The sequence below is a fragment of the Notolepis coatsorum genome (assembly GCF_963971535.1).
Source record: "Notolepis coatsorum genome assembly, chromosome: 19".
Lineage (NCBI taxonomy): Eukaryota > Metazoa > Chordata > Actinopteri > Aulopiformes > Paralepididae > Notolepis > Notolepis coatsorum.
In genome coordinates, this window is record NC_140183.1 from 9,749,198 (window position 1) to 9,772,837 (window position 23,640).

At 42.7% G+C, this 23,640-nt stretch overlaps 1 protein-coding gene across 1 annotated transcript in view; it reads right to left on the minus strand.

Annotated features, from left to right (window-relative positions):
* Positions 1–15,796, minus strand: part of mboat1 (membrane bound O-acyltransferase domain containing 1) — a gene marked incomplete at its 3' end in the record, with an annotated part of 85,443 nt that extends 69,647 nt beyond the window's left edge. Inside the window, exons 1-2 of the mRNA XM_084335947.1 lie at positions 15,709–15,796; positions 9,228–9,373 (exon numbers count right to left, since the gene is read on the minus strand). Coding sequence (XP_084192073.1) covers positions 9,228–9,373; positions 15,709–15,792 — 230 coding nt within the window. The 5' untranslated portion in view covers positions 15,793–15,796. The remainder of the gene's footprint in view (positions 1–9,227; positions 9,374–15,708) is intronic.
* Between the last annotated feature and the right edge of the window lie 7,844 nt (positions 15,797–23,640).

Below are 23,640 nucleotides of genomic sequence, written 5' to 3' on the forward strand. Positions count from 1 at the left end.
ATTGGTTTATTACAAACGTTATTAACGTGGCTATGATTCAGGATGCTTGGACATGTTGAAATTATTTTCATATGAAAGTCCATTATAAGTATGCAGTATAACTACATCTCTGACGTTTATAACAAACCAAACCGTTTGAAAATCGGTTGAAAATTTTGCAAGCTATGGTTATTTCAATAGTACATGATGCACCATAGACATTCATGTTATGAGTGGGCGGGCTGCCTGTGGCAAGATGGCCGCCATGTGGCAACGTCGGTCTCCATTGGCCAGCAGCGTGGGTGAGTCATCTAGCCTTTATATATGTCTATGGTGACAAGACAACCCCCCCTGTGTACCACGGTGACACCCCCCCTCATAGGGCTGGGCGATACGGCCTCTAAATGATATCACAATATTTTTTTGCTCCATCACGATGCACGATATATATTGCAATATTTTGACATTTCCTCTAAAGCACTTAAAAATCCTTTGATGGATACAGTCACACCAATATGATGATTATATAAACCTCTGTTGTCAAGCCTCGTCAATAATATAACCCCCCCTCTCTCTCTTTCCCCACTAATGGAACTGGTGTCGTGGATCACTCCCCTGTGAGCGTTTCCAGGGTTAGCGGCTAACGTTAGTTAGCTTAGTTAGTGGCTAACTTAGTTACCGCCTCTCTGGGTGTGTGTGCGTGCGTGTGTGTATGTGCATGTATTAGGCTTGGGCGGTATGACGGTATTACGGTATACCAGGATATTTCGAAATTCCGCCGGTATGATTCTCAATACCGTGACGTCACAGACTGCTATTACACTGACACAGAGTTGATTGTAGTGCACAGCACGCGCCAGCAGAGGGTTACGTGGCTATCGTTGTGAGCTAACATTGGTACCTGGCTGGCGCTGGCTAACTAACGTGGCTATCGTTGTGAGCTAACGTTAGTATCTGGCTGGCACTGGCTAACTAACGTGGCTATCGTTGTGAGCTAACATTGGTACCTGGCTGGCGCTGGCTAACTAACGTGGCTATCGTTGTGAGCTAACGTTAGTATCTGGCTGGCGCTGGCTAACTAACGTGGCTATCGTTGTGAGCTGACGCTGGTACCTGGCTGGCGCTGGCTAACTAACTGGCTATCGTTGTGAGCTAACGTTAGTATCTGGCTGGCGCTGGCTAACTAACGTGGCTATCATTGTGAGCTAACATTAGTATCTGGCTGGCGCTGGCTAACTAACTGGCTATCGTTCTGTGATTTGTTTACTTGGGGTTGCTAAGGAATTTAGGTTCGAGGTTGAAGAAAGTGCACTTTTAGGTTGAAAGAACGGCCCTAATGTCAACGTGTTTCAATATAAGCGGTATGTATGGTGATAACTAGTATATTGTTAGCTCCCCCCCCCCCCCCCCCCGCGCTGATGAAAATGAAAGTCATACCGTCATAATACTCATACCGGGGTATTATGTCAGCAACGTATGACGGTATGAAAAAAATTATACCGCCCAAGCCTAGCATGTATGTGACGTAAATTGGGCGAGTGTGTGTGTCTGTGTGAGGGAGAGAGGAAAGTGCTGCGCTAAAGTAAGTCTCATCTCAGCCGCGGCGGCTTAGAAACTGACGTGAGATTTTGTGAAAAACATCACAATGTATGTTTAAAAAGTGTATCGTTAATGAACTGTACCTGATATTTATTTAATATCATCATATTGCCCACCCCTACCCCCGGGCTCTGGTTCAAGCTCCAGCTCCGTTCTGAACCCTCTGAACCTTGGTGCTCTCTGGCAAACCACCCCGCGTTTACACCCATTTAAGCAGAACCAACATTCCACCGTCTCCGTCATCAACGGGGGCGTTACTCAGGTAAAAATAATGCGTGGAGAGCGAGCATCAGCGCGAGAGCGCACACACAAAAGCACACACGCACACACACGCTGTATACGTTTGAAATGAATCGTTCCAGCAAAGTATGCTTCTATTATTCGAATGACTTGTTTTAATGGGTATCATAGTAGTAATATGCTCCCCAAAGAGCAAAAGGGTTTAAGTCAAAGTAAGTCATATAGTAGTAAGTCCTACTGTAGAACATGACATAATAGCATGATATCTGATTTATTAATGCCAATAATGGACGACGACCGCAATTGGCACTTGAAAAGTGTAAATGATGGATTAGTCACTAGCAATTCATGATGGCTCGTTTAGCTCAACTGGTTAGTGCCCTGCCTTCGAATCTTTTGCTTACTTTTTTTTTGTAACGCTAAATAATAAATAAGGACAATAACACCACCTTATGCATACTGCACCTTATGTGAATACTGTGATACTGTGAATACTGTATATTTCAGTTGGTTAGATAGTTTGTTTACACTGCTTGTGTTGTTTTTACTACCTGTGTACCCGCCCATGCTGCTATGATGCCTGAATTTCCCCAAGGGGATCAATAAAGGAATATCTTATCTTATCAACCAGAGTGGATAAATTAATTAACGTTACAGAAAAAAAAGAAGTATCCAAGAGATTCAAACTGGGGACCATATGGTCCACAGGCAGGGCACTAACCAGTTGAGCTAAACGAGCCGCCATGAATTGCTACTGACTAATCCATCATTTGCACTTTTCAATTGCCAATTGCGGTCATTGTCCATTATTGGCATTAATAAATCAGATATCATGCTATTATGTCATGTTCTACAGTAGGACTTACTACTATATGATACCCATTAAAACAAGTCATTCGAATAATAGAAGCATACTTTGCTGGAACGATTCATTTCAAACGTATACAGCGTGTGTGTGCGTGTGTGCTTTTGTGTGTGCGCTCTCGCACTGACTCGTTAAGCCTTTCCCTACGCATATTCATTTCTGGAGCATTTCTTTATCCACTCTGGTTGGATGGTGTATTGTACTCGCAAATCGCTTCCTGTTGAATGAATCGGTTGAGTGCAATGCAGACTCTCTACTTTCCCCGTCTTCACAGCCTAGAATATGACACGCCCACTGATGATGTCACGGTTCGCGAGGAAAAACCAACAATTTTCCGGTGCCAGCTGAGCACCGATTTGTCACGTTCTGAACCAATTAATCCCGGTCTGAACGCGCCAGCCGGTGCGAGATTACGTTCGGGAACCGGCTCCAGCACGGAGCCTGGCCGGTGTAAAAGGGTTATGAGTGGGGGGAGTCACTCTGTGAGCCAAATGCAGCAGACTTCTGTAGTTAAAAAAAATTCAAGGGGTAGAAAAAGTATGGTTGTATTATTATTATACATTTGTCATAGCAGAGGGCCTAATTAGTATGAGATACCATAACCTAGAAAACATTTTGATGAGTGACTGATTATATATAGCCTATCATAATCTAGAACTAGGTTATGTCATATTGTAGGCTGTTTAACAAAAATTAAATGTGATGTGATGTGCAACCCTTGGTTGAATACGCATTCACGTATCAAGGGTTGCATCACAGTCACGAAAGGGGCTAGTCACGAGAGCTAGCATAGCTCATCCAACGAATGTTGGCATCAATGGCATGACTACAGTACTGATAGGAGCTACTGTAGCACTAACGTAACGTTAGTTATCATACCATACCATCGGCAATTGCAGTGAGGATCTTTATTAACGTTAGCTAGCTAGCACATTTTGCATAGAATAAACTCAGCTAACGTTAGCTTATATAGCTAGCAAACTATAATTCTAGTTAAAGCTAGCTAGCTAACGTTAATCAATAAAGATCCTCACTGCGATTGTCGATGGTTATGATAACTAACGTTACTGCTAGCTCTCGTGACTACAGTTCCTTATACGAGCATTAGAAAATGTCCACAATGCTATTCGCAAGAATAGAAATCTCAATCTCTCTCCATCAGAGCTCTCTCTTCCGGTAAACTAGCGCAACGTCACCACTGACAGCAGCGCTGTGCTCCAATAGGAAGGCATTTGCATGCTGACAGGGGAGGAAACTAACTTTTTGGCTTACCAGCCAACTGGCGAGTAGATGATTTTTTTACCAGCCAAACAGATTTTTTTACCAGCCAAAAATAAATCGCTAATTGTGATAATTACTTCTTTGTATGTCTTCGTCTAAATTGATTTTCAATTATAGTAATAATCACACCGTGTCTCTACTCTTTAAAATATTTATTAGCATAAAACATTAATAAGTGTCTCTACTCTTCACAATATTAGCATAAAACATGTATTAATCACACCGTCTCTACTCTTCAAAATATTAGGATATCACTAGGGCTGTCAGTTTATCGCATTAACTAGATTAATTAATTACACAGCAAATTATCGCGTTATGAAAATGAACTCAAAATTAATTACACATTTTCTTTATTCTTTTTTATTTTTTATTATATACTTTTTTTTTATCTCATTAATTCCATAAGAACGTAGAATACACATTTACAGACTTTTTTTTTATATGGTCCATTTGCATGTTCTTGGTATCTGATTCTAGGGACATCTATGGATCTCAGGGAATGTATTCCCAGTGTCAGAAATACTGTGTCTGTTACTAGGCTTGAGTAAATTGTAATGAACCAAATGAGAATATCAATAAATTTTTTTGTATCTTTGACTGTGAATAACACTATGCTCAAATTGACCAGACCTGAAAAATCTAAGCAAATTAATAGATGGAAGATGATTAAACAGAAGGTTTTGTAGATACAGTACTGAATTCTGCCATCCTGACACATGCAATTTGAAATATGATTATAGAATATAGAATATCAGGCCTAAAATGGTTATGCGATAAAAATGCGATTAATTAGATTAATTCATTACAAATCCTGTAATTAATTAGATACATTTTTGTAATCGCCTGACAGCACTAGATATCACATATTAACATGAAAGAGGGAACTATTCTGGAATCTGGACTGGGTTGGGCTAAACTGGGCAGTGAAAGATGCTGGACTGGTTTGGGCTGAACTGGGCAGTGAAAGATGCTGGGCTGGACTGGGTTGGGCAGGGAAAGTTGGGCTGGTCTAGGTTGGACTGGGTTGGGCTGGGCAGTGAAAGAACCAAGCATGTCACTGTAATGTAATAGCTAAATAAAACAACTTGAACTTGACTTGTTACATTTGCACTCTGGTTGGATGCCAAACGTATTCTGGTTGTACTGTACTTGTGCTGTATGATGACAATACATTGGAATCGAATCTCATGTCAACGCTAGGGGTTCGGCAGGTGTATTCTGAATGACAAGTATGACAACATCACCGTTGTGAAGGGCATATGGGCCAGTGGTGATATTGGGGGAAACCCGGTAATAATAAAATGTCACTCGGCTGCATTTAAGCAAAGCCGCTCAGTATAGTCATCGACTATGTTCAATGCGCGTTATGGTAGCTTGTTACATGCTAGGTAGCTAGCCGGCTAATGCTGGGTTAGCCTCACGCCCACTTGTCATTCTCATCCGACTCGAAGGAGACGCGTCGAGTGCTGTTGTTCTCCCCCATGTCAGACAGACCGCACTGATATCCGAAAGCGACGACTCTACATGCAATTATTTTCATCCACGATGTGTTTTTGTCTAAGTTTGTCTCTACGTTGTCAAGCCGGTGACAGGAGTCTGTAGGTCTGCACGCAGTGGTCTATCCACTTCCCCTAGATGCGCGACATCTTCTAGAAAACGAGTGTTCATTGGAGGAGCTTAGAGCGCATCTGTACAACGATGATGTTCATTGGTTATGGATTATTATGAGGCGCAAATGGGAGGAATCATAAGGGGGGAGTCAGAGTTCGGCTTGTGCCAGTGAGCGAATCAGCAGATTGCAGAATAATTTTATTTTGTTTTGTTTTGTTTACTAGTCGCCAGAATGGCGAGTGGTCTTCGTGAATCACTCGCCAAACATAAAAAATACTCGCATTTGGCGAGTAAAGTGGCCTAATTTCCTCCCCTGCGCATGCATAAATGAATAAATTAAAGGAAAAAAAAGAAAAAAAATCCCAAACGCAGTATAGTATCATTTCAAACACTCTAATACCGCGGTACTATACTAATACCGGTATACCGTGCAACCCTATACAGTATATCTCAATTATTTTTGTCCAGTGGCCCAAACTGACGGTCCAAGTCTATACTGTTGCAACGGATGGGATGGGTAATCTGCATCGGCCGACACGGAGTGACACTAGTTTATAGGACTCAGTATCGGCAGTGAAACGATGGTCTATCCTCTAAACCAGTGGTTCTTAAACTATGGGTTGCGACCCAAATTGGGGTAGGTGACAGTGGAAAGTAAAGAGAAATTTATTTAAGAAAAATTATCATTTTTTTTTATGTTCTGGTAACATATTTAGCAGATCATTTTATAAATGTGTATTGATAACATAGTGCTGTAATTACATTTTCTAATAATTATGCATGATCAAGTTCAACAACGTGTGCTTTTATCTTGATATTCCTTAATTCCACGTTGAAATTACGTGAAAAATTCCCAAATAAAATGGGGTCGTGGTATGAAAAAGGTTTGAGAACCCCTGCTCTAAACGAAGCCTCCCGGAGTGACACTAGTTTAAAGGACACAGTATCGGCAGTGAAGTGATGTCTATCCTCTAGGGCTGTACCGAATGCTTTGAAGCTTCGAAGCTTCGATCATAATGTTGACATTCGAATTCTAAATCAACATTCAAATTTCTTTTAAATTAAAAAATATATGTATTCTTTTAATTTTCTTAATCTTTTTTTATGCGTCTATTCATTCTGTTTAAACCAATGGGGGTTTTCTTCACAGTTGCAGATAAAGATTAGGCTACACTAATATTATATTATACTATAAGATGTCACCAATCACTTTCGTACCAACCGTGCCCTTATTGGATTATTTATGTTGACAAAAATGAGTTATATTCATTAAAGAAAGTTGATTTAATAAAAAGAAAAGACTCATTTAATCAGATTAATCACTTTATTCAAATTGAGGATTTAGTTTGAGGATATTAAAAAAAAAATTATAATAATAATAATACATTTTCTTTAAAGATTTTTTTTTATTAAGTCATAAAATATGACGACAGACATTCGAAGCTTCGTTCGAATACTTCAATAGAATCTTCTAATGTTAAAAAATGACATTCGGTACAGCCCTATCTAAAGTCTAAACGAAGCCTCACGGAGTGACAGTAGTTTATAGGACTCAGTATCGGCAGTGAAACGATGGTCTATCCTCTAAACCAGTGATTCCCAACCTAATTCGCATATTTTTATCATCAGAAGCATGAATAGTCTCTCCACTACAATAAAAAATAAAGATAAATAAATAAACATCTAGACATGATTTTTGAACGTTAACAGTAGGCTACCGGGTAGCCGCTAAAACGCGAATCAGTTGACTGTATCACTTTCTGTAGCTAGCCTAGCACGCTAGTTAACTTTCTCGGCTCGTCTGCAGTCAGCCGCCAGAGGCGAAAATGTGTGACAAACGAAAAGGAGATGACGGCAGCTCATCTGCAAAAAAAGTTAGGACCTACAGCAATCGCGAAAATTACATCACCATGGGCTTCACTGAGGGACCAGACAAACGACCTGAGTGTGTGATTTGTGGAGAAAAGTTGGCAAACTCGAGCCTGAAGCACAGCAAGCTGAAGAGACATCAGGCGTCTAAGCACCCAGAAACCGTTGGGAAGGATCCGGACTTTTTTCGGAGGAAAGAACAGTCTCTCAAGGCGAACAAGCCTGTTGATGTTAGAGTAGCGTGGAGCAGGGGTGGCAGTGATTTACAGAAGGCTACCGAAGCCTCCTTTGAGTGTTCGCTTTTAATTGCAAAAGCAAAGAAACCGCACAATATTGGCGAGCAGCTCATCAAACCAGCCTGCATCAAAATGGTTTAGAAACTGTGCGGCCCACAGGTGGCGGATAAACTAAAATCAGTACCACTCTCGAACAATGTAGTGAAAGACCGAATTGATAAGATGTCAAGTGATTGCGAGCAGCAGCTGTCAGAAAAGCTTAGAAAGGGTCCATTTGCCATACAACTTGATGAAACTACAACTGTCGCAGACGAGGCTGTGCTCATCGTTTATGTGCAATATATCGAAAATGAGGATCTGAAGCAGGACATTCTCATGTCAGTCAACCTTACTACCACCACTCGAGGTGAGGATATTTTTACTGCAGTGGATTCTTACTTCATTCAACATAAATGCAAACCGTTCACCATTAGGGCCTGATTTGAGAGGATGAATACAGGATTTGAATATTGGCCAAAATTTTGAAATACATATGGTGCAAGATTAGATTTGTTGATTGAAGGCACAAGTCAAAGAAGCATAGTGGGTCTAATTATGATGCATATGCCTGTGTATAAGCAGTTTGTTATTAAAATGACAAAAAAAAGTATTAAACCCAGCTAGGACAGATTCTCTCTGCTACTGATTGGAATTTCCTGTCTCATATTTAGTTTAATTTGTTGCATTGATTTGTTCCATAAATGCAAACCGTTCACCATTAGGGACTGATTTGAGAGGATGAATACTGGATTTGAATATTGGCCAAACATTTTGAAATGCATATGGTGCAAGATGAGATTTGTTGATTGAAGGCACAAGTTAAAGAAGCATAGTGGGTCTAATTGTGATGCATATGCCTGTGTATAAGCAGTTTGTTATTAAAATGACAAAAAAAAGGTATTAAACCCAGCTAGGACAGATTCTCTCTGCTACTGATTGGAATTTCCTGTCTCATATTTAGTTTAATTTGTTGCATTGATTTGTTCCATAAATGCAAACCGTTCACCATTAGGGCCTGATTTGAGAGGATGAATATAGCATTTGAATATTGGCCAAACATTTTGAAATGCATATGGTGCAAGATGAGATTTGTTGATTGAAGGCACAAGTCAAAGAAGCATAGTGGGTCTAATTGTGATGCATATGCCTGTGTATAAGCAGTTTGTTATTAAAATGAAAAAAAAAAAGTATTTTATGGTATCTTATTAGGAGGGGGTCCGCGAATTTCATCAGAGATGTTTGGGGGTCCCTGGGGGGAAAAAGGTTGGGAACCACTGCTCTAAACGAAGCCTCACGGAGTGACAGTAGTTTATAGGACTCAGTATCGGCAGTGAAACGATGGTCTATCCTCTAAACGAAGCCTCACGGAGTGACAGTAGTTTATAGGACTCAGTATCGGCAGTGAAACGATGGTCTATCCTCTAAACGAAGCCTCACGGAGTGACAGTAGTTTATAGGACTCAGTATCGGCAGTGAAACGATGGTCTATCCGCTAAACGAAGCCTCACCAGCCAAAGCAGAAGACGACGAAGGCGACGCCGAAGAGCGTGGCCACCAGGTGGCGCAGGAGAGGGCCGGCGCGGCCCGGTCCCAGGTGGAGACGGAACCAGAAGGCGGCAAAGAGGGCGAAGACCTGGCAGGCCAAGAAATTCACCTAGAGATAGAGAGGGGGGGGGGGGGGGGGGCAGAGGAGGAGGGGGAACGGGGGGGGGTCATTAAAGGCACACTTCACCAAAAAAACAATGCATATTTATTATACACATAATCTCACATATCCCAACACTTAAAACTGTTTTCTTTCTCCACACATTCACAAATTATAGCAATCCACAGAGCTGTAATTAACACAACACACGGATTCAGTGTCCTACGATGACATCACCGGAGGACATTATTCAAACTCATTAACTCTCAATAACGGTCCAACTCTGTCTTGCGTTGCTGGTAGGGTTAGCTCGCCTAGTGCAGCTTTCAATACACAGTAGCAGGAGTTGGTTGGGCTTGACGTGCCGAGACAGCTTGTACACAACCCTCAGCCTGTCTGGCCTCACGTGGTATGAGGCTGCAATCCATCACCTGGAAGACAATAGGCGTGGGAAGAGGACTAACAAGCCAACTCCAAAAGCCCTCCAGGGGGTTGGGCGAGGGGCTAACATCCCCACCCCGTAAAACTATATTGTTACAGAAACGCCAACAAGAGATAAACAAGACATCAACACCTTGGCCCAGGGAAGAGCAGGGTCTTCGATAAGAAGGTCTATGACACCATGTGGTGAAAGCCAGAAGTCTCTGGAAGCCACATGACCGATCCCCCTTCTTTCGTCCAGGGCTGCCCATATCGGTACGTGGAACGTGAGAACCATGTATGAGACGGGTAAGACATTTCAAGTAGCAGCAGCGATGAGGAACTATAATCTCACGCTGCTCGGAATAAGCGAGACAAGATGGACACAGTCCGGACAGAAACGACTGGCCTCAGGAGAGTTACTGCTGTACTCCGGACACGAAGAGGACAATGCCTCCCACACCCAAGGAGTAGCACTGATGCTATCTAAAACAGCACAGACAGCGCTCATAGGATGGGAAGCCCATGGTCCAAGGATCATCACCGCATCCTTTCGAACCAAGAAGAAGAGGATCAATATGAACATCATACAGTGCTACGCTCCTACCAATGACAGCGAGGAAGCAGACAAAGACCAGTTCTACAACAGACTGCAGTCCATTATAGAAAAGCACCCAGAGAGAGACATCACAATCCTGATGGGAGACCTTAATGCCAAGATCGGAAGTGACAACAGGGGGTGCGAAGATTTAAGACACGGATTGGGGGCCATGAATGAAAATGGGGAGAGGCTGGCGGACCTGTGCGCTATGAACAACTTGGTCATTGGCGGCAGTGTTTTTCCCCATAAGAACATCCACAAGGCCACTTGGGTATCGCCAGACCACATAACCGAGAACCAGATTGACCACGTCTGTATCAGCAAGAAATTCAGGAGGTCCATGCAGGATATAAGAGTAAAGAGAGGAGCAGATGTGGCTTCAGACCACCACCTTGTCGGAGCCAGACTGAAGCTGAAGCTGAGAAAGAACTGGATGTCGGCACATACAACACGACACAGGTACAACACAGCTTCCTTGAGAGACGCCAGTAAGCTGGAAGAGTTCAGAGTAACACTCAGCAACAAGTTCCAAGTTTTACAGGAGCTGTTGAAAGAGGACGAGTGCACCCTGGAGAACAGTTGGAAGGAGATAAAAGAGGCAGTAACGTCTACCTGCAAGGAAGTTCTTGGCCCCAAGAAGCACCAGCACAAGGAGTGGATCTCAGGGGACAGTCTGCAAAAGATCCAAGAGAGGAGGGAGAAGAAGGCGGCAGTGAACAACAGCCGGACAAGAGCAGAGAAGGACAAGGCAAGAAAGGTATGCAGAAGGAAACAAGCTAGTAAAGAAGAGCATCAGAGCAGACAAGCGAAGGTATATGGATGACCTGGCAACAGAGGCAGAGCAAGCAGCAAGAGAGGGGAATATGAGAGAACTGTACAACATCACCAAGAAGCTGGCAGGAAAGTACAGCAAACCAGAACGACCTGTGAAGGACAAAGAGGGAAGACCAATAACAACGGGAGAGGAGCAACAGAAGAACAGATGGATGGAGTATTTTGAAGAACTTCTAAACCGGCCAGCACCACAGAACCCACCAGACATCGCACAGGCTGACACAGACCTACCCATAGCCTGCAACGCACCAACCAGGGAAAAAATTAGGAAGGCTATCAAGCAGCTGAGGAACGGAAAGGCTGCAGGACCAGACAACATCCCTGCGGAGGCACTGAAGTCAGATATAGAAACCACGGTGAAGATGCTCCACCCACTTTTCATGAAGATATGGGAGGAAGAAGACATGCCAGGAGATTGGAAAGAGGGCTATCTCATCAAGATCCCAAAGAAAGGCGACCTTAGCAATTGCGCAAATTACAGAGGGATCACACTGCTATCAGTGCCAGGGAAAGTTTTTAACAGAGTCATCTTGAACAGGATGAAGGACCTCATCGATGCACAACTCCGCGATGAGCAAGCTGGTTTCCGCAAGGACCGATCCTGCACAGACCAAATTGCAGTGCTGCGCATCATCGTGGAGCAGTCGATACGAGTGGAACTCGCCCCTGTACATAAACTTTGTGGACTATGAGAAAGCCTTTGACAACCTAGACAGAGAGACCCTCTGGAAGCTTCTCCGACATTACGGGGTGCCGACCAAGATTGTTTCCATCATCAGGAACTCCTATGAGGGACTGACATGCAAGGTGGTCCACGGAGGGCAGCTCACAGAGGCATTCCAAATGAGGACCGGGGTCAGACAAGGTTGTCTGCTCTCGCCCTTCCTCTTCCTGCTGGCCATTGACTGGATAATGAAGACCTCCACAGCACAGAGAAGGTACGGGATTCAGTGGACACCTTGGACGCAACTGGACGACTTGGACTATGCTGACGATTTGGCACTACTGTCGCACACCCAATAACAGATGCAGGAGAAGACCAACAACGTGGCATCCACTTCCGCGCAAGTGGGACTCAACATCCACAAAGGCAAGACTAAGATCCTCAAGACCAATGCAGCAAACAACACCAACGCAATCATGCTGGATGGCGAGGCTTTGGAAGAAGTTGAAGCCTTTGCCTACCTTGGCAGTGTTATTGACAAGCAGGGCGGCACAGATGCTGACGTTAGAGCACGAATAAGGAAAGCACGTACAGCATTCGTGCAATTACGGAACATCTGGAGCTCAAAAGAACTGACTTCCAACACCAAAGTCAGATTCTTTAACACCAACGTGAATTTGACTCAGGCCCATACCCATACCCCCCCCCCCCCCCCCCCCCCCCCCCCCCGGGGAAAAAACTGCGTTATATCTTGCTGCGTTTTATCACGTGGTGGCACTGTAGAGGCTGTATACACTAGTATAAATGCACCTTCAGCACCATGGACAGCGACGCCCTCACAAAACGGACCATACAAGTAGAGCTGCCGCGGTATTGATGTTTTCCTTACCGCACAAATTTGCGAAATATTTCCTACCGCGGACGGTATTACCGCAATAATAAAAAAAAAAGTTTGAAAGCATTTTTTTTTCTTCTACTCTTTATAGCATATAGCCTGCCTCTAGTCTAATGGCTACTGCATATTACCTACTCGACTCGACCCGCTTTAGGTACATGGTACTTCGTTCCTTTTCCACTGCAGGTACTACTCAGTTTGTCTCCGTGTGGGGACGCTTGTGTACACTGAAAGCTCCGTGAGCATAGCTATGTCCGAGGGCTTGCAGCAAGCCAGACTTTAACACAGTTTCAATCAATCAATAACAACATTAACCAGACTCTCGTTGTGTCTATTCTGCTAAAGCTAACGTCACCTCTTATTGTGTCTATTCTACCAAGCAACCCAGGTTTAACGTTACCTCTCGTGTCTATCTGCTGACGTTAGCAACAACAACAACAAGTTTAACACATCAGCGATATTTTTGTGACACTAAACTCTCCGCTCGGTGGTAAATTCATGGGTTGATGTCGGTTTTGTTTCATCAATAAATGAGGCAGAATACACAGTGAATCCATCCTTTTTTGTTTATTGCACGGTCCTGTTGCAAACAAATCCTGAATGAATCCTTACTTAGCGAGCCAGTAAAGATGGCGGCGTTCTGCTTTTGTGCAGGACGCTACAACGTGTGACGCGTCTCTCTTCTGACCAATCAGTGGTCTGCAGTGTTTCACGTGACTTTTCTGGTACCACTTCTACCCAATAGGGTCGCTTGGAACCTCGACAGAGGAGTAGGGTATATCTGCAGAGCCGCAAGCCCAACGAGAGCAGGGAACTTTATTATTATTATAAAAAAAAGCTGTGATGCGGTATTCAGCCTAACTCTGCGGTGGGCGTGATGTAACAGCGATACCGCGGTAATGCGGTTATCGCGGCAGCTCTACATACAAGTTGTATACACTACACCAAAGTATAGAATAACTACTTTCCAAATAATGGATTGTCCAAATGTCGGATTATAATACGAAAATGTCGTTTATAGAAGTTTCTCTACTTCACTGGCGCTCTCTGTGATCTGGTCGATTTATCACTCACCCTCTGCGCTGCTGCCGTCAGTTCAACATAATGAGTTTTAATGACGCGTTCCTTACATCTCCATGGCTTCAATATCAGCATCCAAATCATCCATCAGACTTATAGCTGTTCTATTTCACGGTCAGGTTCCAACAAACTGTCTTCTTTAACTCCGAGTCCCAGCAGTACATCCAATAAAGTGATCAAGTGATCAACATCCGGAGTTTCCACGTCAATTTCAATGTCCATCTGATTCAAAACTCGTGTAGTAACACGGAAGAGCCCTTCGGAGCTAAACCAATCAGAGAGCGTCTTCGCAAACTGCGGCTACGAAAAAAAATCACGCATTCCTGCCTGCTTGCCTGAACTTATTATGCGCAAATATAAACATGTATACCGACCTAGCCTGCTTCGGAGTTCAGTGGCCTGACTGCGGGCACAAACAAACAAATTTAAAAATAAAAAAAAACATTTGCCAGTCTGCCAGGGCAGCCAGGCCATGCCAGTCTGCCAGGCCACCGGGAAAACTCCCGGTGGTCCCGATGGTCAGTCCGCTAGTGCCCGCAGGGCAAGCGGAAAAGGGGCCGCCCGAGAAACACCTGGCGCAGAGACCTGGAGGCAGACACCAAGACCATGAAGATGACCTGGAACCAACTGGAGAGAACAGCTCAAGACAGAGATGCTTGGAGAACACTTGTTGACGGCCTATGCCCCAGAAGGAGTAGCAGGCGTAAGTAAGTAAGTAAACGGTCCAACTAAATGAAAGTGTGCAAAACGGTTGAGACATGAACATGGTTATGTGCAAAATGAATTTAGAAATTTAGAGTTAGTTTGTTTATAGTTTTTGGTGTAGTCTCCCTTTAATTCTAATTATTTCAGTTGAGCTGCATTATGAAGCCATTTAAAGTCTTATTGCACAAGGCTGCTACTAGCTGAGATGAGACAGCTAGCCATTTCAGTGACTGTAACACTGGATGGACTCCTCTAGGATGATACAGCACTGAGCCTGTATAGGGACATTTAACTCTTAGTTGAATAGTGCATTTTAAACGTTTTTCTTTTCCCCTATTCAAATTAAAGTTGTCTTTTTTTTCCCAAGTAGCCCAATATTGACAATTTCACAATGTATGATTACAATCATTACATTTTAAGTATGAATATTGTATCCCTATTATCATGTCACCAAAGCATCTCTCACTATATCACACATTTGGTGACTGACTGCTATACAAATCGTTCTGTATAGGCTAGAATAGACTTTGATATTAAATTATTAAATAAATACTAAAATCGTATCACTGGCTACTTTTGAAAGCAGAGAATCCCTGCGCGATACGAGCTGCTATGAGTTCAAGAGGAGAGCAGGTCCGTTTTTTGATTGATTGAAAAGTTTATTAACAGATTGCAGAATGGGTACAGTACAGTAGGCTACAGCTCAATACATACAATTGTTAAGGGGATGCAGACCAGAGAAAGACTTTCGTCTTGTTTACATCAGGGTCCCCCATTTTCAATTCATCATAATATGACACACATGACATACAGATAGACAGTACTGCTACATCTATACATTTATGACATACCAGATTTGCAAATACAGTACTGTTTGTGATACAAAAAGTGTCCAGAAAAGAGTGTATATACATTTGACGTAGAAACTGTACATTGGAGGAGGTTGGGTAGGTGGGGTGGGGTTGGGGGGGACTGTACATTGGAGGTGGGTGGGTGGGGGGGGACACTGTACATTGGAATACTGACAAAGCCATACTTGGTCATTTACTGTACAACTGGGTTAGGACAGTTCAGAGCAGGATGACATGGAAACCGCTAGAATAACAACATATAGCCAGAACATTTGTGCAGAAACCGACTCCTACCTGATCCAGTGGAAATCCAAAGAATTCGCTGACAGGCAGGAGCCATTTGAACCCCGTGGTTTTAAACGCAGAGTCCGTCTCCATCACCTCCCGCTCCTCCAGACGCTCCACCGTGGCGCCGGGTGAGAATGGATGGAAATGACCTATACGTTGTTCCTCTATTGTCTCCTTGTCTCCAGGCTTCTATTGTCTCCTCGTCTCCAGGCTTTAGTGTCTCCTTGGTATAGTAGTCCACAAGTCTGAACTACATCCCGAGGCGTTTAACTCCGCACACACAAGTTTGACGGAGCATCTAGGCTGCATGACGAGCCGCGCCGCGCACACAGCTCCTCTCTCTCTCTCTGCCCACTCGCAGTCAGACTGGTTGCTGCCCCACAGCTTGGAAAGTGAAAAAGCAGACCCCCCCGCCCACTAACGCTAACGCTATACGTGAACGATTTAAGACACGACGTTTTGAGTTTTGCTAAAGCAAATTTGAGCTGTGGATATTCAATTAGCATTCCTTCTTCTTGCTACTGTAAAGGCGGTTAAGCCACGACACACACAACACGCTACGCTAATGATGGTGTACCATGCAACCAGTGGCTTCCAGCTATGATGAGGCAGGTCAAGGTGTGGCTCACTGAGACTCTCTACTGGCCAAAGGGAAGAACTACACCTTAATAATAATTATCATGATCACTTATTGTATTATAGCCTATTATTAGGTCTATAATCTATATCATCATCATCATCATCATCAAAATCATGTTATTCTTCTTCATTATTACTATTCCTATTTCCCAGTTCAGAAGTCGTAGACATTGACACATCATACATTCATATAGTCATAGATTGTGTCTACCTATATATTTGTTGATTTAATCCGCAAATCTGTCATAGTTTTTCCCACAAAGAAAGACCTCTTTAAAGTATTTCGAAAATATCTCATTCGCTATGGAAAAGGGCATTCACATCGACGACTAAACTACTCTCTAGATGACCTGAAGCATTTGTGTGTGTGCGTGTGTGTGTTTGTATCGAAAGATCACAACTTTGCAACTCAATAATTGAGCAAAAAATAAGTTGTACAATGTATATAGACATAGGTTGCAGAGGGCAGAGTTGTGGAATGAACCAGAGGACTGCAGCACTAGTAGTAGGCATTGTAGCAGCATGGGGGAGGGGAGTTACAGGTATGGGCAGGGTAATAGTAGAAGAGTAAGTACAGGCAATACAATTATAGTACAGTAGAAAAGTTAAAGTTAATATAATTAACTCTGTATATCAAGTTTCAAGTACAAGTTTCTTTATTAGTTGTCATACAGAAGTACAGAATACTTTTATACAAAATGCTTCTTTCTGTTTCGCTCCAGAGACTGTGCTAGGCAAAAATAGATAATAAAATAAGTATAGCAAGTATAAGATAGAAGTCAAGTACGTAGATTTTTTTTCCAGTATATACATATATACAATGCTCTATGTAGAGTAGAAGTAACTGAGTTACCATACAATATACTATACAGTGCAAAGCAGAAGTGGGATGAGGTACAATTTAGGTACAATATAATTTACAGTAAGGTGTAATGAGGTATGGGTTGTAGTGCAAATTATTTACCGATAAATATAAAGTGTGCTTAGGTGTACTAAAGTGGTTAAAGTGGGTGCTGCAGTGAGTTGTATGTTTAAAGTGAGTGTGTGCGTGTGGATGTGTGCTGTGAGTGCATTTGATGGTTGTTACATAGTGTTATTGTTCGTTGAGCATCCTGATGGCCTGGGGATAGAAGCTTCTTCTGAGTCTTTCTGTGCTTGCCATGAGACTCCTGTATCGCTTGCCTGACCACAGCAGTTCAAAGAGGCAGTTGTTTGGGTGGCTCGAGTCTTTGATTATTCTCTTCGCCTTGCCCATGCACCGCTTGTTGTAAATGCCCTGGAGAGTGGGAAGCCCCCCTCCAATTGTGCGCTCGGCTGAACGGGCCACTCTCTGTAGTCTGCTACGGTCTTGTGCGGTGCTATTCCCAAACCAGGTGATATTGCCAGTCAGTATGCTCTCTATTGTGCATGAGTAGAAGTTCTTAAGGATCTTCTGACTGACATGGAACTTCCTTAGGCGTCTGAGGAAGTAGAGGCATTGCCGTGCCTTCTTCACAACACTGTCAATGTGTGTGGTCCATGTCAAGTCCTCGGATATGTGGACTCCGATGTACTTAAAACTGTATATACGCTGATTCTGTATTGTCGCATATGAGCAAGTAGGCAGTGTGATCAAACGTGCAGATGAGGGTCTGTATGCCCTATCAGTTATATTATACGTTACAATCAATATAGTTACAATAAACACTATAATCTAAATATATATGAGTAAGTAAAGTATACAGTATACACAGGTGGATTATACACAAGGTACCCTAACTGGCATGATATATGTCATACGTATACGTATAATAACCTTAGTCGTGGATTAATGTTTGTCCCATATTATGACCTGACTGCAGTTTAAAAGATACAGGGAAACCCAGACAAAGCTTTTTTCTGAGATTGAAAGATCATTCTAGACCTGGGTGACACCATAAGAGACAGAATGATCGTAGTTTATCCTATATAGACATTTTCAAAACATTCTAAACCTTTTATTTTGGCCCCGCAGTGTATTTCCTGTTGTACTGTTTGCTAATACAGTACTTCAGGGAACACACAGGGGCCCGTTTCCCTAGTAACGGAATTCTGCTGAAAAGGTCTATTGGGGCCTTACTCCCAACTGTATGAGTGATGTTTAATGAGACGTGTCGCCATTATCATCTTCACCTCATAGTAGACGAAAGTAATCAAATTCATGTTGTGAATAATTTTTTTATTGGATTTTCACAAGAACACACTTTTTTTTGTACCCGAGTAAGTCATCACCTGGAGACTAAACCAGTACAAAATCCTGACAGGAAAAACGAATTAAACAGAAATAATAATTATGCAAGACTGGTAAAAGCCTTGCAGCTATTTCATTCACCCCCACCCCTTTATTATTATTATTATTATTATTATTATTATTATTATTTTTTTTTTTTTTATTTTTTTTATTTTTAATATGAAGCACAATCTCAGGAGGCTCATACAGAACCAAGCATTTCACTGTAAAATGTACATGTACCTTATATGTGTGTGACAAATAACAAAACTTGAACTTGAACACATGGCGGTTTTTTGGCAGTTTGCGTTGAGTTTTGTATGAATGAATGAATGAATGAAAACTTTATTTAACAGATTGCAGAATGGGTACAATACAGTACGGCTCAATACATACAATTGTTAAGGGGATGCAGACCTGAGAAAGACGTTTGTCTTGTTTCCATCAGGGTCCCCCATTTTCAATTCATATAGACATATATGACATACATGACATACAGATAGTCAGTACTGCTACATCTATACATTTATGACATACCAGATTTGCAAATACAGTACTGTTTGTGATACAGAAGGAGTCAAGAAAAGGGAGTATATACATTTGACGTAGAAACTGTACATTGGAGGAGGTTGGGTGGGGGGGGTTGGGTACATTGGGATATTGACAACCATACTGGGTAATTTACATTGGAGGTGGTTGGGGGGGGGGGGGGGGGGGGGCGGGGGGCACACTGTATAAACAAGTAACACTGTACATTGAGGGGGGGGGGGGGAGGAGACACTGTACAAACAAACACAATTGTACATTGAACTATTGACAAAACCATACTAGGTAAATGACTGTACATTGGAGGGGGTTGGGTTAGGATATTTACAGGGGCCAGTGTTGAATTGCAGTCTCCCGTAGGTGTCCCTTGAGAGAGGTTTTGAAAGTGGGTAGTGATCCACATTCCTTTACAGCTTTGGGTAGGGCGTTCCACATTGATGTGGCATAATTGCGAAACGTGTTTAGTCCCTTATTTGAGCCGAATCTGGGTTTAACATGATTTGTGGAGCTCCCTCTGGTGTTGTGATCGTGGTATTCACTGACCTTTGGGAAGTATTTTGACATGTACATGGGTACCTTGGTCGTGTAGTGTATCTTGTAGACCAGGCCCATTGCAAGTTGTTGTACTCTGTCGTCTACTCTAAGCCATCCTAGGTTGTCAAAGTGGGCAGGGGTGAGGTGGGTTCTAGGAGTAAGGTCAAGCAGTAGTCTGACCAGTTTGTTTTGAGATGTTTGTAATTTTGTTTTTAGCGCCATTGAGGTGCTTTGGTACCATGAGGTGCAAGCATAGTCGTAGTACCCCTGAATGAGTGCTCCTGCCAGAGTCTTCAGGGTGTTCTTGTTTACCAGAGGAGATCCGGTACAAGAATCGAGTTCGTTGGTTGACTTTTTTTATTACATTGGATGCCATTTTGTCACAGGAGAGATTAGCCTCTAGGATGGAACCCAGGTAGGTAATTTCATCTTTCCTTGTGACAATATTGTCACCCACTGTAACTGAGAAGCCGTCGGTCTTGCTGAGTTTGTTATTTGAACCGAAGAGAATGGACTCTGTTTTGCCCATGTGTAATGATAGTTTGTTATCAGCTAGCCATATGCAGATTCTGCCTAGTTCCGAGCTGAGGGTTTTTTCAACCTGTAACTTGTTCTTGTCAGAGACCAGCAGGGCTGAGTCGTCCGCAAACAGGAACAAGTTGCAGTCACAAGCTGACGACATGTCATTTGCATAAATTAGGAACAGTAGCGGTCCTAGTATGCTTCCTTGTGGAACACCACAGCTCACTGTGAGGGGGGGGGATAGGGTACCGTTTACCTCCACCATCTGTTCCCTCCCCTCAAGGTAGGATTGCATCCAGCTCACTGATAGACTATCAAAACCAATTGCTTTTAGCTTGTCAATCAGAATGGAGTGATTGACCGTGTCAAAGGCCTTTTGTAGGTCCAGCATGACCATGCCGCAGTATTTGCCTGCGTCCACCTCTTGTTTGATGTGGTCATTCAAATAGAGAAGGCATGTGTCAGTGGAGTGGGATGTTGTCATGGCCAGTGGCCATGTATCTATGGAAACCGACCACCTAACCGCCGTTGTATGACAGACAGTGTTACATTTAATTAACCTATCTTTCGGTTATTCTACTGTCTAGAATTTCGATTCGCCCCTTTGTCTTTGTATTTTATTGTATATTTGTTATTTTTATTATCTGGCATTGCAATTCACCCCTTTGCTTTTTTATCATCTATTTGTTATTTTCTTGGATGAGTTTGGTGGAAGGTCCGTCCTGCTGTCACCGCGCATGTCTGGCGGCCGCAGAGTAACCTCGTTCCCAGTTTTATCTCCTCCGTGAAAGCCGCAGAGCGAGGAGGATGTCGGCGCGTGACCAGATTAATAGGATATGATTGGTTGTCTGAACAGGAGCGAGTGACGACACCAACCTTTCAGAAAAGAGGTTTTCAACTAGAAGCTCAGAGCCCTGAAAACAGAAGCTGTGCAGCCCTTTTCCGCTAGGGGGCAGCATGCTGCCACATACACTCACTCCTCAATGAGAACTGGGAAAAAAGCTGAAAGGCTAACATGAATTTACCATGATAATTATCATACCCCTCAAAGTATCACAATTTGATTCCCTCGTGTAGATGTTACAGCCTCCTTGTTCTTTGCATTGTGCACTTCGAGCATGTTATGCTCGTTTTGTGCTGTAAAGCATTTTGAGCTGCAATTCTTGTATGAAAGGTGCTATACAAATAAAGTGATTATTACTATTATTACTTCATCTGACATCTTTCTGCTTCTGGTGTGTCTCTGCTGGATCATTTAAATAAACGTTGGGATATATCTGCATATCACACTGAAAAGCTGTTATCATGCACCAATAAAAATGCAATTGTGATGAATGGTGTTCAAATACAGAATAAATGTGGTAGTAATGAATTAATAGCGTGTTTTACTGGCAGAAAGGGCTGGCAGGGCACTGGGACGAAGAGCTTGCAGCGAGGGGAAAAAACAATGCTTTTGTATCTATGGCAAATATGTATTTATCACCAACCACCTGTTGTATGACATACTAACATTATTGCTTTTGATTAACTTATATATTTATTATTTTAATGTCTAGAACCTTGATTCACCCCTTTGTTATTTATTTGTATTGTCTGCGATCGCAATTCACCCATTTGCTTTTTTATTATCTATTCGTTATTTTACTGGTGTTTTGTCACGATGCCCTCATACTTTGTCTGGATGAGTTTGGTGATGTTCCTGGTGTCACCGCGCATATCTGACGGCCGCAGAGCGAGGAGGATGTGGGTCAGACGATACCAGCACCTTTCAGAAAAGTTCAGTTAGGATTTTAATCAATTAAGGCTTCCAGAAGACATCAATGCCACCTAATCATCCCTTACCCCTAAATTGGCTGACATCAATCAGTCTCCTGAGCCGTTCAGCCACTGTGTAGTATGATGTGTGCCTGGTGCCAGTGTATGGCAGCCATTGAGCCTGCGTAGACCAAGGTTGGGTGCTACCAGTGGTGGCGAAGGAGGCCATTTCCACCCTACATTGTGGGGAGCGCTGTCTAGAAAAGCGCTATATAAATGTAATGAATTATTTTATATTATCCCTACATGAATGAGAATGTTGGAAGGTTTCCTAATGGATGCCACTCCAGTGGAGACAATGTGATGTCATACAGTAGGTGATGTCATACAGTAGGTGTCCTTACAATGGGATAAACCTGAGGTTCCCTACAGGGGCATTTCTGATGGAAACCCATTAAGTACCTCTTAGATGCTCTGATGGAAACTCATGAAGTACCTCTTAGATGCTCTGATGGAAACCCATGAAGTACCTTAGATGCTCTTTTGATGGAAACCCATGAAGTACCCTAGATGCTCTTTTGATGGAAACCCATGAAGTACCTCTTAGATGCTATTTTGATGAAAACTCATGAAGTACCTCTTAGATGCTCTTCCAAGAGTGTCTTCTGTGCCGCTTCATGCTATAAACTATGATGATGTTCCGTCTAGAGCAAGAACATAACATGTCTTAATGAGTACTCTTCTAGTCGAGGAAACGTGATGCAGCGCCCTATAAAATGCCTTTACAATAGGGATGGGTACCGAATTCGGTACTTTTGAGGCACCGAACCGAAACACGTCGGTACTACCGAGTATCGAATCAAGTGAGAAACCGAAAAAAAAATAAAAAAAAAATAATTTTTTTTTTTTTTTACTTTTTTCTTTTCATGTCAACGTTCACACGCACAATATATGCTTACCTAGGATTTTACTTGATTCAACAACAAAGCAGTCGGAGCAATGACAAGCCGAAAACTGTCGAAATTGTAGTTATTTGAAGTTTGGATTTTTTTTTTACGACTGAGACTGTAAATAAAATTTCTTGAGACTAAAGTACCGAAAAAAGGTACCGTTGGGTACCGGTATCGATTCACAGGTACCGGTATCGGTTCAAATGTGAAAGGTACCCATCCCTACTTTACAACGGTCTAAATTTCCCTGGAAATGGAAAGGGGTGCGGTTATGAAGTTAGATGCCCTTCCAAGGGAGAAAACACTACAAAGTGACCTCTTAGATGCCCCTCCAAGAGAGAAAACACTACAAAGTGACCTCTTAGATGCCCCTCCAAGAGAGAAAACACTACAAAGTGACCTCTTAGATGCCCCTCCAAGAGAGAACACTACAAAGTGACCTCTTAGATGCCCCTCGAAGAGAGAACACTACAAAGTGACCTCTTAGATGTAAGTATAATTACTCCAGCTTGGGTGACAGGATTACGAATGACTTTAACAGATGGTCCAAATAAAAAAATTCATTACAGGCCCGTGCGTCAATAATTAAAATGAATATTTTACCCAGAATTAACTTTATCAGCTCCATGCTCCCGTTACCTCCTCCTGCTGGTTACTGGCAGAAATTGCACTCTGCCTCGTATAAATTCGTTTGGAACAATAAACGCCCGCGCTTGAAGAGATCAACTGTCCAAAGGAGTAAAC